The following is a 13,431-nucleotide window of genomic DNA, read 5'->3' as shown; positions in this document are numbered from 1 at the left end:
CAAAGCGTACTGACAAAGGCAAGTGGAAACCCTTGCCATCCAGCCCCAAATGCCTTTGTTGCAACTGCTGCTCTCCGCAGGGTCGCGGCTGCGTGTGCGGGCTGGGGGGGTCCCCGGGGGCCGGCTCCCCGGGCGCCGGCCCTGCCGTCTCAGATGATTTGATGCAGAAATACTGTTTCACGCCTCAGAAGGTTAATTATGCATCGTTCACCCATTTCTGCTTGCTTTTGCTCCCTCCCTCATCGCTGTTGCTGTAATTTTATTTATTTATTTTTAAACAGTTTCACAGATTTCCCTTCTGGGCGACTCTGGAATTAACTCGATCAATGCACGCCTGATGAAGCAAAATGTAATTTTTCCCCGGAGTCAGGCCTGACTCAGGGACGGCTCCGGTGCCGCTGAAGAGCCGCCCGTGTGCGCTCTCCCAGAAAGAGGTCGTTGCTGCCCGCAGGGCCGGCGCGGCGAGCGCTCGCTGCTCAAATTCAGAAAATCTTTCGAACTCTGAATTTCAGATTTGTATCTCGGCTCCTGCACCGGCCTGGTTTCTGCCAGAGGAGAGTCGGGTGTAGAGCAAAAAGCAAAGCACAGCGGGAGAGCAGCACCAACCCACTGCCAGACCGGGGTCCTCATCCTGCACAGCCGGTGTCGGGGCGCGGGGGGGCTGGAGAGGGGCGAGTGCCTCGGCTCTGTCCCAGAGTGGCACCGGTGATTACGGCTCCCGGTCAGTGTTTCTGCTGCGGGAGCACCCGACCCCCTCGGGCACTGGCCACTTTTGTGCTCCCACGAGGGACCGCTGCTGTTCTCAGCACCGGGGCGGGCAGGGGGCTGGGGGTGATGCTGCACCAGGGCAGCCTGGCTCCACGACTGCCTTTGAGGTGAAAAAGAACCCAGAAATAAAAAAAAAAAGGAACATTGGCCTTGTCCTTGTTCCAGGCGGAGGGACAGGGCTGCCGAGGTGGGCTGGAGGAGGGAGAAGGCGTTAAGCCGTGCGAGATGCGAATGGGCTTTTCTTATTTAATGTATTTTATTCATTTGTTTGTTTATTTTAACTTTTCCCCCCTCCTCGCTCTCAGAGCTGTGCACGGGCGCGGGAGCCCAGCCTGGGCCCTCCGTGGGTCAGAGGATGCTTTCCCGGCGGGGGGATGGATGAGTCCGAGTGGAAAACCACTGCCCTCGGGCTGCTGCGCGGGGCGAAGGGCTGGGACGGGGAGCGGGCTGGAGACAGAGCCCCTCTGTTTGGCCTTCCCTCCTTCCCAGGGGTGTTTTCTTTTTAAACAGAAAATTATTAATAACTCCAGGCTATTTTTAAATCGCACGCTGGAGCTCGCGGTTGGTTTGCGGGGGACGATGCGAGGCAGGCGGCAGTGCCTGGCCGGGGAGCGGGCGGCTCTAGTGCAGGAGCCGGGGGGTCGGGGAGGGGAGCCCGTCCCCGGGGGTTTCCACCCAAAATACCTGTGGAGGGGCAGAGCTGGGGCGCCCACGCGGCTTGGCCCCAGGGGCACCCAAAATTCAACACCTTTGCAAAGCTGTGGCGGTGCTGTGGTGGGGGCTGCTCAGCCCTCTGCCCCCCACCCAGCGCCCACAGGGGTGCTCGGGGCCGGGGTGCTCCTTCGGCTGCTGCCGGCAGCCAAAAAAGCACCGGCCCCGGTGAGGAGGAGCCCCCATGGGGCTGGCGTGGGGGAGCCCGGAGCTGCGTGGGCTCCCATGGGAGAGCCCAGGGAAGGAGCTGTTTCCCCGGGGGAGGTTTTGACGCCGTTCAGAGGGTTCAGAGTGAACTCCTGCGCATGTCAACGCTCTGACGTGAAGATGGCTGCATTTGGTCTTGAACTGGGATGCCACTTTTGAGCCCAAAAGGCAGAGGGGTGCCCGGGGCCACCCTGGGCTGGGACCTTTTGCCGAGGAGGGTCCGGAGCCCAGGGCAGATGGCCCCGCGTGCCATGTCCCCGCATGCCGTGGTCCCTTGCTGCGAGCAGGGGCCACCAACGCTAACGCTGCTCTTTCCCCTCTGCCTGCCCAGGTCCCTCCGGACACAGCAGCCCCCTCTTAGCGTCGTTGCCTATCCCCGGCCGTCCCCTTCATCCCCCCTTGGACATCAAGCACTTTCTGACCTTCAGGCTCAACGGGACATCACCGCTCAACCTCTTCCCCAACTTCAACACGGTGAGTCCCCGGGGGCGGGTGGGCATCGGCTGCTGGACCCCTCCTCCCCCGCAGCAGTCCCTTTTCTACACAGCACCACTCCCCGAGCCCCGCCGGGTAATTTCTGGCTTAATTACTGGGGTCTTTGGCTGCGGGACGCTAGGGCAGCATGCCTGCCCTACCCTTAGCTCGGAGCGGTTCCTGCCCAGCCATCGCCCTTATATACCAGAATTAAAAAGGTGGTTCATTTTAACCAAGATCAATTGGATTTTGCTCCTGGAATCAATAGTAATAAAGTAGCTCTGGAGAGCAGTTCATTAGTTGAAAAATAAATAAAGAAAAGGAAAGAAAGAGAGAGAAGGCGTATAAAGATACAAGGAACATGGCTGGTGCTGTGTGGCTGTGGGTGTCGGGTGAGCCTGGTCGCTGCAGGACTTCTCCCACCGCCCGGTTGGGCTCAAGGTCCCCGACCTTGAACCACCGGACCAAGTGCTCGGGTTATGCAATTAAACATGTCTCTCTAGAGATGTTCTGTTACACATCTAAATTGACATGGATGCGGCCAAGGACATACGACAGCATCTCGGGCGTGCAATGGCGTTTTCCCCGCTCCGTGCCGGTCTGCCCAGGATGATCTCAGCCCGGCTGGGGTCTCCATCCACCCGGGCACCGCCCTGTGCCTCTTCCTGATGGGAGGGATGGGATCCGCTCCAGGAGCCCCGCTCTTGCCTTGCTTTGGGTCCCTGCCCCGGTATTTCAGCCGCCTGGGATTCCCCTGGGACCCGGCTCCTGGCATCGCTGAGGAGCAGGTTTTGCACTGCCGAGGGGCAGCGGCGGTGGGGAGCGGGACCCGGGGCTGCTCCCCCGCTCTCCCCCCGCAGAGGCAGGGCGGATGTTTCTGGGTTTGGTAAATGCCCGGTTTTTTCCCTCATGAGCCTGGAAACGGGACTTTCCTGAGCTCCCTCCCCGCTCGCTTGCCGGCCTTTTGTAAGTGGCTTTGAGATTAAACATGCTCGGAAGGTGCAAATTATCGTTGAGATCTTCAAAGACAGCCGTAGAAATTAAGTACAGGATTCCTGTTGCTGTTGAATGGGATTCAGACGTCTAACTCCTTTAAGCTCTTTTGAAATCCCAGCTCTAGCCTGTCTCTCCCCTGTGCTAACAAGCAGAAACACAGGAGAGGAGGATTTTTTCAATGCCATTAAGGTTTCTGCTCTTTGTCTGGACTCCTTTTTTTAGTCGCTGGAGTCAGTAGCTAACTTGAACCAGACCCCGTTGTTTGTTCTGCTTGGCTCCCACATGCCCCTGCCTTGGCACATGTTCTCCAGAATTGTGTTGCTTTAAAAAAAGAATAATAATTTGGAAAATGAATCTCTTGCACTTGCTGGAGCCGCACAGCCCCATCGCGCTGCTTCTGTGCTCGGTGGGGGCTCCTCTGCCCCGGAGCATGAGTCGGAGACAGGGATGGAGAAGCTGGGGGAGGCTGTCCCGGCTGTACGGGCACCTTGAATGAACTGCTCTGAGCTCAGCCCCGAGTCTGGCGTGTGACGTTAGCTGAGCGAAGCCAGGCCTGATCATCCGGGGGTGGGAGCTGCCCCTTCGGGAAGCGTTTGTGCTGGAGAGGCGGCTGAGGCTGGGGGTGCGAGGGCTCAGCGTCACGCCCGGGCAGGCGGCTTTGCAGGGAGCCAGAGCAGAGTCCCCGTCCTCCGAGGACGCAGGGCTCGAGCATCGCTGCGCCCTGGAGCCGGGCTGGCGGCTCCTTGTTTCTCTGCCCAAGTAACTGTGGTGCCAGGTCAGAGACTCCACCTGGCAGCTGAGCCTCAGGGGTAGTTTGGGGGGGTGGGAGGCAGCATCAGTCAGGGTATTTTACTTTTTGAGAGAGCTGCTGTATCTGAGTTGCTATAAAAAGAAATCAGAGGGTTTGCCTTTGCTCACCCAGCGTTGCTGGTGATGCTGTGCAGGATTTGGCGTTGCCCTGCAGAGCAGGAGCTGTTTGCAACTGCTCAGCAGAACACTTTGCACTTTGAGCAGGTCACAAGGCTCTCATGAACCCAGCAGATGTTTTACTCTGGAGTGAGCGAAACCTTTCCAAGCTGAGCTCTCCTGCCACTTAAAGCAACAACAACAAGGGAAAAAAAATCCTAACGCAACACAGAAGGCGCATTTCATGCTCGAAAGGCCCTTTCCAGCTCTTGGGATGTTGCAAATCCCCAGGACCCAGCAGCGCCTCGCAAAACCACGGCAGGAGATGCAATCCGAACTGATGCTGCGTCCCTGTGAATTCCTGTTTCTGACCTCGGTGGCAGGCAGGGAGCTCAGCGCAGGGATCTCTATTTATATCGGTAGGAACATCCAGGGATAAATAAAGTAATGTGAGTCAATAAGAATTGACTATAAAGCTGAGATCTTTATTCTCCAAGTGTGCGGTGCCCAAAGCTTACCTCTGCTGTTGGGTCAGTTCTGCCGGAAACCGCCAGGAAGAGCCTCGACCCACCCGGCTGCAGGCGCCGGTACGTACCGCTGCGGCACAGAGCCTCACCGGCCCCGGGGGAGAGCTGGGGGGTCTTTTTCACATCTGAAATGGCAGTGAGTGCATATGTTAGGGAGAAGTTGACGGTGGGTTTGTATTTTCCTTCGGAGAGAAGCACAAGGGCTCTCAGGTGGCATCCAAGCTTCGGATGTGCTCAGCGCTGCGCACTGGATGGAGCCGGGCTGGGCTTCCAGCAAAGCGCCCTGCACGCCGCAAGCATGCCGCGCTCGCCAAGCGTGCTCGATGGAGCGAAGGGCGGCCGTGGCGAGGGGTCACTCGGCCCCCGGGCATGCTCCCACGGGGCTGGGCGCCTGAAGGCTTTTCAGGACACGGTGCTTGCGTTCGCTTTGGGATAGCGGGAGCAGTGATGGTCACGAGCTGCACTGGCCTTGGCCGGGATACGCGGGGCTGGGGCGAGGAGCCAGGTTTCGGGTGCGCTGGCCCAGCCCGGCCCCGGGGAGCTCGTGGCTCCTGCGCCTGCCTGGGGCGGTTGCAGGCAGCACGGGCTCTCTGACAGACACAACTCCTCGCCGTGCTGTGGGGCCGAGCGATGGGGACTCAGGTTGGTGCCATCGCCTTATGCCCCGGGAGGACGAGGGGGCCCTTTGCCGGGGCCACTCAGTGCCGCCGCTCTGGAGTCAGTGCTCAACCGCAGCCCCGGCGCCACAGGCTTTGCTGGCAGGTTCGGGTTCATGCCAGGACGGTCCCTGGCTGCTTTTGCATCCTCGTGCCGGTGTCTCCCTTTCCTCTCCATCCTCCTCCACGCCCCCGCCCTGCTCCTGCTGCGGTGCTCGGGAGGTGGATGGGCCCGTGGGAGCCAGCAGGCTCGGTGGGAGCCACCAGCCGGGCCCCGGCAGCTGACGCTGCTGCGATGGTCAGAGCTGTTTTTCTTTTCTTTGCGTGGAAAAGGTGGGTGTTTCTCTTGAAAACAAGTGCCGGCCCTGCTTCTGCCCCCAGACTGGCAGCGCAGGGATGCTGCCTGGAGCACGTTGCAATGTTTGTCGTCAGGGGTGGAGCGGCATCTTTGCCATCTGTAGCTTCCTCCGGGTCTCCGCCGAACCCCAAATGCCTCTTCATTTATATGCCAGATAAGTGAGTAAAATTTCGTAGCAAACAGGCACTTCATTAATCACCTGCTTTTACCATTCTGCTCACTCCTGGAAAGGAATTTGGGGTCTTGATAATGGCTCTGTTGTCCAGGCATGTGCCTCGAAGACTGATGCACCTGTCTCGGCAACGAAATAGCTTTGCAGAGAAATACGATCGCCTGACAACCCAAGGCTCTACTGACAGCAGGACTCAGATAAGATAATCTTCCTATGCCACAGGGTAGGGGAACAATACTTGCATTATAGATTATAGCCACGCTCAAACAAAGAGGTTATTCTTATTTTCCCCCCCTTAATAAATGCATTTTGTTTAAAACAATTATGGCTTTTCGAACAAGTTTGCTGCCTGGGCTGAGGAATGACGCCGAGCCCTGGGGAGAGACAGAAGCGCCAGGGGCTGTCATCAGCCTGCACTCATCTGCCTCGCCTGCAGCCCCCGCGCGCTGCCCCGCCACGAATGGGCTCGTGGAAAGTCACAGCTCATTGCAGATAACCGGAGCTGTTCTGTCTCCGCGCGCACGCCCGGTGAGATACCAGGGGCTGCGCAGGCTTGCAAGTCGTCAGCCTTGTAATTCGATTAGAGCAGGCGAAGTGCGTACCTGACCGGCAGCGGGCAGCAGGGCAGCCCGGAGTGGCTTTGCACGGGCACCGTGCCTTGGGCGAGCTGCGCCCGCGGCTGCGGGCACCGTTGTCCCTCCTGGCCCGGCCCCTGCATGGGCTGTGCGGTGTCCCGTGGGCAAGCAGCAGGCACGCGTGGCTCTGCTTGCGCCTTCGGCTTTGCACAGGGACGTTTCAGCTCCCTGATGAAGAGCATGTGGAGGATTAATGGCTGGTTACTCGTTTTGATTGCCTCTGCCCCCTGTTTTGGTGGTTTCTGCTCCTGCTAAGTCTCTCAGAAAGCTGCCCTGGCATTGGGAGGTTGAGGGCAGTAGCTGGGAGCTCAAACAGAAACCGATAATTTGCCACCTGCGACACCGGTGTCTGTGGTGGGGGGAGAGGGGACGGGGGGTGACACGCAGGGGAGCACGGCAGGGCCAGGGAGGGCAGGGTCCACAGCCTGTGCCCCCGCAGCGGCCTCGTCCCCTCTGCCAGACCCCAGCAGGCATTTGGACCCTGCAGGTTTGGTTTTTACAGGGATGGTTTAAAAAGGACAAGAACAGGCATCGACGTGGCGCACGTTGCCCCGTGCGGGGGGTGCCTGCGTGGCAGACGGGGCTCCTCTGCCGCCCCAGCTGCTCGCTCCTTCCAGGCGCCAGGAGCGAGCTCTGCCGGCGTTTGCAGCGGCTCCTCGGCGAGCGTGGTGGGTGCAGGGGATCGCCGGGTCACGGTGCCGTGCCAGGGCGACCATCGCGGCGTGGCACCCAGCCGCCCTCTGCCTTCCCTCCCCTTCCAGATGGACCCGGTGCAGAAGGCGGTGATCAGCCACACCTTCGGCGTGCCCGCCCCGCTCAAGAAGAAGCAGTTCATCTCCTGCAACATCTGCCACCTGCGCTTCAACTCTGCGGTAAGCGGGGCCGGCGAGCGCAGGGCTGGGCGGGCGAGTGGGGTGCGTGGGGCCGGTGCCAGCGCCTGCGGCTGAGCAGGAGCATCCCACGACGGGGGCACCGCACAGATGCCCATCGCGCAGGCAGCAGCCCCTCGGAGCTCTGCCCTCCCTCGCTCTGCGGCTGCCCCGGCTGACGTTTCCACCGAGATCTCCCAGCCCGTGGGCCCAGGTGCTCGCGGGGCTGCCGTGTCCTCTGTTTGCCATGCCGGCTCTTTCTGCTCCTCGTCGTTTTGTTTGGGTCTGTTCCCTGCTGCCTTCGTCTCACTGTTTGCGCTTAAGCTGCTTTATCAACCCGTGCAATTCATATCTGGTCCTTGGGAGCTGAATATAATCTTCCCTGCCTTGGCTTCCCAGAGCTCTGGTGTGGCAGGCGGTTTTTTTCCCTGCCTTTTATTCTAAGTAAATCAACCACCTTGTAGAGGGGAGGAAGGAAACATTCACTGATCCCCGCGGTAATGAATTGCACACAGCTGATCTTTTGTGGGGAAAACTGATAAAAAGGTTTGAAAGGGAATTCTCGCTCAAAGCTGGCAGGAGAGGGACGGGAGTTTGCAGGCAGCAGGGCTGGGAGTGGAGCGGCAAGAGCCTCCTCCGCACGGGCAGCAGCTCGGAGCCTTTCGCCTGGGCTGGCCCCGCTCGCACCGGTGCAAGTCCATCCTCTCCTCTGCCGCTGCTGCATGGCGTGCAGGGCAGAGGTGCAGGCAGGAGCCTCCCGCGCTCAGCCCAGCCCGGGCACATGCGTTCCCTATAGAGCTGCCAGCCTGGGAGCATCCCCTGGCCTCGGCCTTCCCTTCCTGGGGGAGCGAGGCAGCGCTGAGCCCCTGTACCCACGGCAGGATGGCCCTGAGCGGAGTCTCATCTGCCGGAGCTGCCTGCACGCTCGGTGTCTGGCAGCGCGGGCTGCCGGGAGCTGCTCTCGCCTCCCCTGGGGCGTCTGCACCCGCCCGGACACTGCGCCCTGGCCAGGCTGGCTCCGAGCTGCATCAGCAGAGCCTGGGGCTGCGTGCTGCTCTGCCAGCAAAAGTCAGCGTTTCTGGGCTTCATTATTTTGCTCTGCAACCAAGCGGCTTGGGGAAAAGCATCGCTTTCCCATTCCAAGCGGCATCCCGGCTGGAAGCGTGGTGCCAGGAGAGTCAGTTGCACCATGTGCTCCCACTGCCCTCGCGGGTGCCCCGTGCCGCTCTGCCTGTCCCTGCCTGTGTCCCCCCGAGGTCACATCTGCGAGGGAGCGCGTACTAGCGCAGACCCTCGCACGCCGCTTGTATTTCTGCGCAGAGCGGCAGCAGTGCTGGGTGACCTACTTAGGCTGCAGCCCAGCCCCGTCCCAGCCCCGTTATCTGGGGGAAGTTTATTGTATTTGCTAATGAGGCCCCGCGCTCGGGTGGGCCTCTCGCTTTCCCACGTACCCGGCCGGCGCTGCACAGCCCCGGACACGGTTCCCAGCCCTTGGAAAGCCACGGGGGGAGGGAAGGGATGCTTCTTCCTACCGAGCACAGGAAGCCTCAGCCGGCCTCTGAGAACGCCGTGCAAATTAATCCGTGCTGCTCAGTGGTACAGTGTCTTAATTCATATTGAATTTACTTTCCATAAATTGCTAAACTGTAGTTGTTTTTGAGGACAATGTGGCATTGTCCCCGACTGCGGAGTACACAAACGTTCGGGTGATTTTCTTTTGTGTATGTTTTTATCAGTTGGGTGCAGGCGTGAACACATCAATGTGCACTTCATTATTCAGCGTTTGCTGGGAGAAAGGAGCCCGTGAATGTAAATTGCATGTTAGACACCCGTTAGGTTACAATGGGAGACGTGTCCTCCCCACCAACGTACTTTTTTATTTTATTTTTACAGCTAGCAATTCATTGTACATTTCTGAAGTCATAAATTTTGCCTGAAAGCTTCTTTTAAAAGTGACTTGATGCATTTAATCAGAGCAGGGTCCTTATCTCGGCCGTGCATGCGGTGATGTCTTAGCAAAGTGATACCTCGGCCTGAATACATCTGTGTGCAGAGCAATCTGGCGGGAGGAGAAAAGCAGCTTTGCGCTACACCCAGCCAAAAATACCACCTCCGAGGTGGCCCTGGGGATGAAAGTCACCAGGGGAGGTGGCTGCACTGGAAACGTGTCCGAGCGGCCACAGCCCGGGGCTGACCCCTTCACCCGTCCTCCCTGTGTCCGGCCGTCTGTCCGGCTGCAGCACCGACGCGGCCGTCCCCGTCTCTCCCTCCCCAGAACCAGGCAGAAGCCCACTACAAGGGCCACAAGCACGCGCGGAGGCTGAAAGCCATCGAGGCCATGAAGAACAAGCAGAAGGCAGCGGGGGCTGCGGCGGTGGCTGCCGGCCGGGACGGCGCAGCCGACTTCGCCCCCAGCCCCGAGGGCAGCGGGGAGCCCGGCAGCACAGGTACGCGGGCAGGGGGTGCGGGAGGGTCCCGCGCCGGCAGCCTGCGACACCGGAGTGAGCGACCTGGCCGGTTCCCAGGAGCGCAGCGGCGTTTGTGTTCACAGCCCTGCCGTGGCTGCAGCATCCTGAAGAGCCCCACGAAATCCTGAACCGCAGCAGCCTCGTGTCTGAGCATCCTGCCATGGTCAGCTGCTGGTCGGGCCGAGGAGGGCTGCGATTAGTGTGGCATGAATGCCACCATGAGCATTAATAAATGAGCTTTTGTGCTCCGCTGGCGTCCCCGGCGTGCCTGGCTGGGGGCAGCATCGCAGGGAAGGGGTGGAAATCCAGCCCAGGAGCCTGGGCAGCTCACGTCCCTGGGGGGAACCTGGCCCCTGTGCGTCCCTGCAGCTGTGTGGGGGAAATGGCGAGTGTTTCCCCTGTGATTTGGTGTCTCTGGGAGACGTTTTGAGCGGCTGCAGGAGAGGAGGCGTTCCCTGCCCGTGCCCTGATGAGGGCTCGCACATCCCCAGGACTCTGCTGCCGCGCAGGGACGGGCTGGTAGGAGCCAGATCCCCCCGCGCCGAGGCAGCACCGGAGCTCACCCAGGCTTTTGTGCTGAGCCCGGCTGCCACGAGCCACAGATAAAAGCGGTAATGGGAGAGACCTTGGGCAGAGCCATCCTCGACAGGGATGAATGTGAGCAGACGGTGCCTGAGTTGGTCTTTGGGAGGACAGGGGTGCTCTCTGAAATCCAGAAAACCCATTCAAGCACAGAGAACTTTCCCTTTCTGTCCATTTCTTTCTTTTTTCCCCTTTCCCCCTTTCCTTTCCCTCCCGCCAGCTCAAGCCAACGGCCTGCAGGAGCCAGAGGGTGAGTGCAGCAGCCTGGGGCTGACACCCGGCGCCGAGGAGTCGCCCGCGGAGCTGTCGGGCAGCGTCGCCCCGCTGGGCTCCCCGCCGGCCTCGGAGCTGTCGGAGGGCACCTCGGACGCCACCAGCGTGGCCTCCTCGGCCGCGCAGGCAGGTGAGGCGCAGGCAGCCGAGTCGGGCAGCAGCGTCAGCTCGGCCCCCGAGAGCGAGAAGGAGGGGAAGAAGAGCAAACAGCACCTGTACTGTCCCACCTGCAAAGTGACCGTCAACTCCCTGTCCCAGCTGGAGGCTCACAACACCGGTAAGGGCATCGCCCGCGCCGGGGATGGGGGGGGACGGGCCCCTCGCAGCTCCGTCCTGGGCTCCGTGCCAAGCCCCGCCGTGCCCCATCACCAAACAGCCTTGCAGGGAAATGGCGAGCGTTAACGGATGTTGCTTTAATTAAAAAGGGTTAATTAAGGTGGCTTGCAAAGATAAGAGGTGGTGTTTTACCTGTGCTGCAGCTTGTGGAGTGAATTTTAGCAAGGTCAAATGCTCTGTTATTGTTCATGTCTCTTAATTAAAGACATTTTCAGATACATTTAATCAAGTGATTGGAGGCTACTTTATATTCCATTGCAGTTTGGCTTTAAGCTGACGGCAACCAGAGTGCCGGTGCCTCTTCCAGACCCAGGGTAGTCCTTCCAAAAGCAGCTTGGTGGTTTGGGCTCGTGATCATTTTGAGAAACCCCTTGGGAATCTAATGAGCTTCGGAGCCCAGCAGCAAGCGATGGCTCATCGGCTGCACATGGCAGCCCCCTCGGGGCAGGCAGGCGTCTGGGGCTGGCGGGGGTCCCCCTGCAGCCTGGGGTGGCCGGAGGGGAGGAGGGGGCAGCCGGACCCCCCCAGGGGCGGTGGTGGTGGGGCGGCAGCCCCGGTGTGGGGGACCCCCAGCGGGGTCTGCGGGGCCTGCAGCGCCAGCTCCCGGCTCGCCCCTTTCTCTGGAGGATGCTAAACAAGGACGGGCACCCCAGTTTTAAAGGGATGGGCCTTCTTTCCCCCAGTTCAGCAAGAACTGGGATCCAGTTCCCCCAGCCCCAAGTGCCTGCCGGGGCGGCAGCAGCAGCCATGCACAGGCATCGGCTCAGGACACAGCTGCGGCTTAGCTGCAAATGTGTCCTTTTGCTTTTGTCAGCTCCGGTTACAAATTTAGGAGCTGATTTGGGGAAAAAGAGCGAACAAACAAACAAACAAAATGTTTGCAGGCTTGCGCTCCTCTGTGGCTGTCACACGGACTCGGGCTCCTTGCTTAACGCCTTAAAAAATAGAATGAATTAGCAGCGGCTTAAATTACTTGCTCACCCCCACCCCGCCGTCCCAGCGCTGGCAGGGGCAGGACAGGGCGCCCTGTCCCTAGGTGTGCGGGGATTTGGGGTTCCTCCTTCCCCGCCTCCTGTAACCCTGCTGAGCTATTCCTGGCTCTGCGGCCGGATCCTCTCTGACCTTGGGCACGGCTCAGATGCTGCAGCACGGCAGGCGACGCGTGCCCGGCTCTGCAGACTGTGCTAACGCCCGAGGACAGGCAACAGGCTCCGGCACACGCTTAAAATAGCAGTTTCTCCGAAGGTCTGGCACATGGAGAGCGGGGGGGGTCTCCAGGAAGCTGAGCACTTCTGGTCTGCCTGCGAAGCGCAGCTGGCCACGAGAGCTTGGCAGGGTTTGGGAACGGGCTGCCGCATCCCCGGCAAGAGTCCGGACTCCCAGGCAGCTCCCTGTCCCCTCTGCCTGCAAGTGCTGCCGGGCACAGGTCGGTGGGGGCACCGGGGTCCCACGGGAGGGGGGACGCACAGCGCTGTCGGGTGGGTTGCTCAGAGGGCATCCTTCCTGCTGCCGCGGCACTCGGCACGGCGCTGGGTTTGTTTGCAAAGTCAGTGTTTGCTGAGTGTCCCTTCCGCCACCCAGGTGCCAAGCACAAGTCGATGCTGGAAGGTCACGGCACCCAGATGCGGCGAGGCCGAGGCAAGCTCCTCTCCCGGGCAGGGCACAAGTCCAAGCGGATCGGCAACAAGGGCAGCATCAACATCCAGAACAAGGCATTTCACTGCCAAGTGTGCGAGATCTACGTGAACTCGGAGACCCAGCTCAAACAGGTGACGATGCCAGGCCTGGCGCGGGCCTTTCCCCTGGGAACGCAGGGGCACTGGGTGGGGGGGTGCAGACCCCTCTGCACGGGCCCTGGGGGCTCGGGGGGTGGGCACCTGACGGTCCCCTGCAAGAAGGTGATGGGTGTCCCCTGTGGACCCGAGCCGCGCGGTTGCTGTGGGTCTGCCCTCGCTGTCCTGGCTCCGGGTGATCCGGCTGTTTTCCTCTCCCAGCACATGAGCAGCCGGAGGCACAAAGACAGGCTGGCGGGGAAGCCGCCCAAGCCCAAGTACAGCCCCTATAACAAGCTGCAGAAGAACGCTGCCCTCGCAGTGAGTATTCTCAAGGTATCTGTCTCCCTGCAAATTACCCACCCGGTTTGCTCTCTGAAACATCGTTTGCCACGTTAGCCATCTCTTGCAATAAGAGACATAGGGGCTGCTTTTCTTAAAGCCTCGGTTCCCATCATCACATCTAACCTGCATCCCTTGGGGAGGGCGGGCTGTAGTGGCGAGAGGAGTTTTGAGTCTTTATTCATGGGAAGGAACGCATGGGAATAACTTGCAGGTCCTCTGGCAGCAGCATCCACAACTGCAGCTCTTGTGATTCTTCCACCTGTTTCGCGATTTCAGAATGGGAGAGCTGTGATGGTTGGGTGCTTGGGGCTGGGACAGCTCAGTTAAACCAAGCCTAAGTGTTTGCTTGCAGAGACGCATAGCTTAGCAGAGAGTT

At 60.1% G+C, this 13,431-nt stretch overlaps 1 protein-coding gene across 1 annotated transcript in view; it reads left to right on the top strand.

The window, feature by feature from the left end:
* ZNF385C (zinc finger protein 385C) overlaps positions 1 to 13,431 on the top strand; it is an 89,198-nt gene that overhangs the window by 72,093 nt on the left and 3,674 nt on the right. The window contains 6 exon segments of the mRNA XM_050912086.1: positions 2,018 to 2,160; positions 7,172 to 7,282; positions 9,555 to 9,726; positions 10,550 to 10,879; positions 12,520 to 12,707; positions 12,933 to 13,046. Coding sequence (XP_050768043.1) covers positions 2,018 to 2,160; positions 7,172 to 7,282; positions 9,555 to 9,726; positions 10,550 to 10,879; positions 12,520 to 12,707; positions 12,933 to 13,046 — 1,058 coding nt within the window.

The sequence above is a fragment of the Gymnogyps californianus genome, chromosome 28, assembly GCF_018139145.2.
Source record: "Gymnogyps californianus isolate 813 chromosome 28, ASM1813914v2, whole genome shotgun sequence".
Classification (NCBI taxonomy): Eukaryota; Metazoa; Chordata; class Aves; order Accipitriformes; family Cathartidae; genus Gymnogyps; species Gymnogyps californianus.
This window is presented reverse-complemented; position numbering and strand designations above follow the sequence as displayed.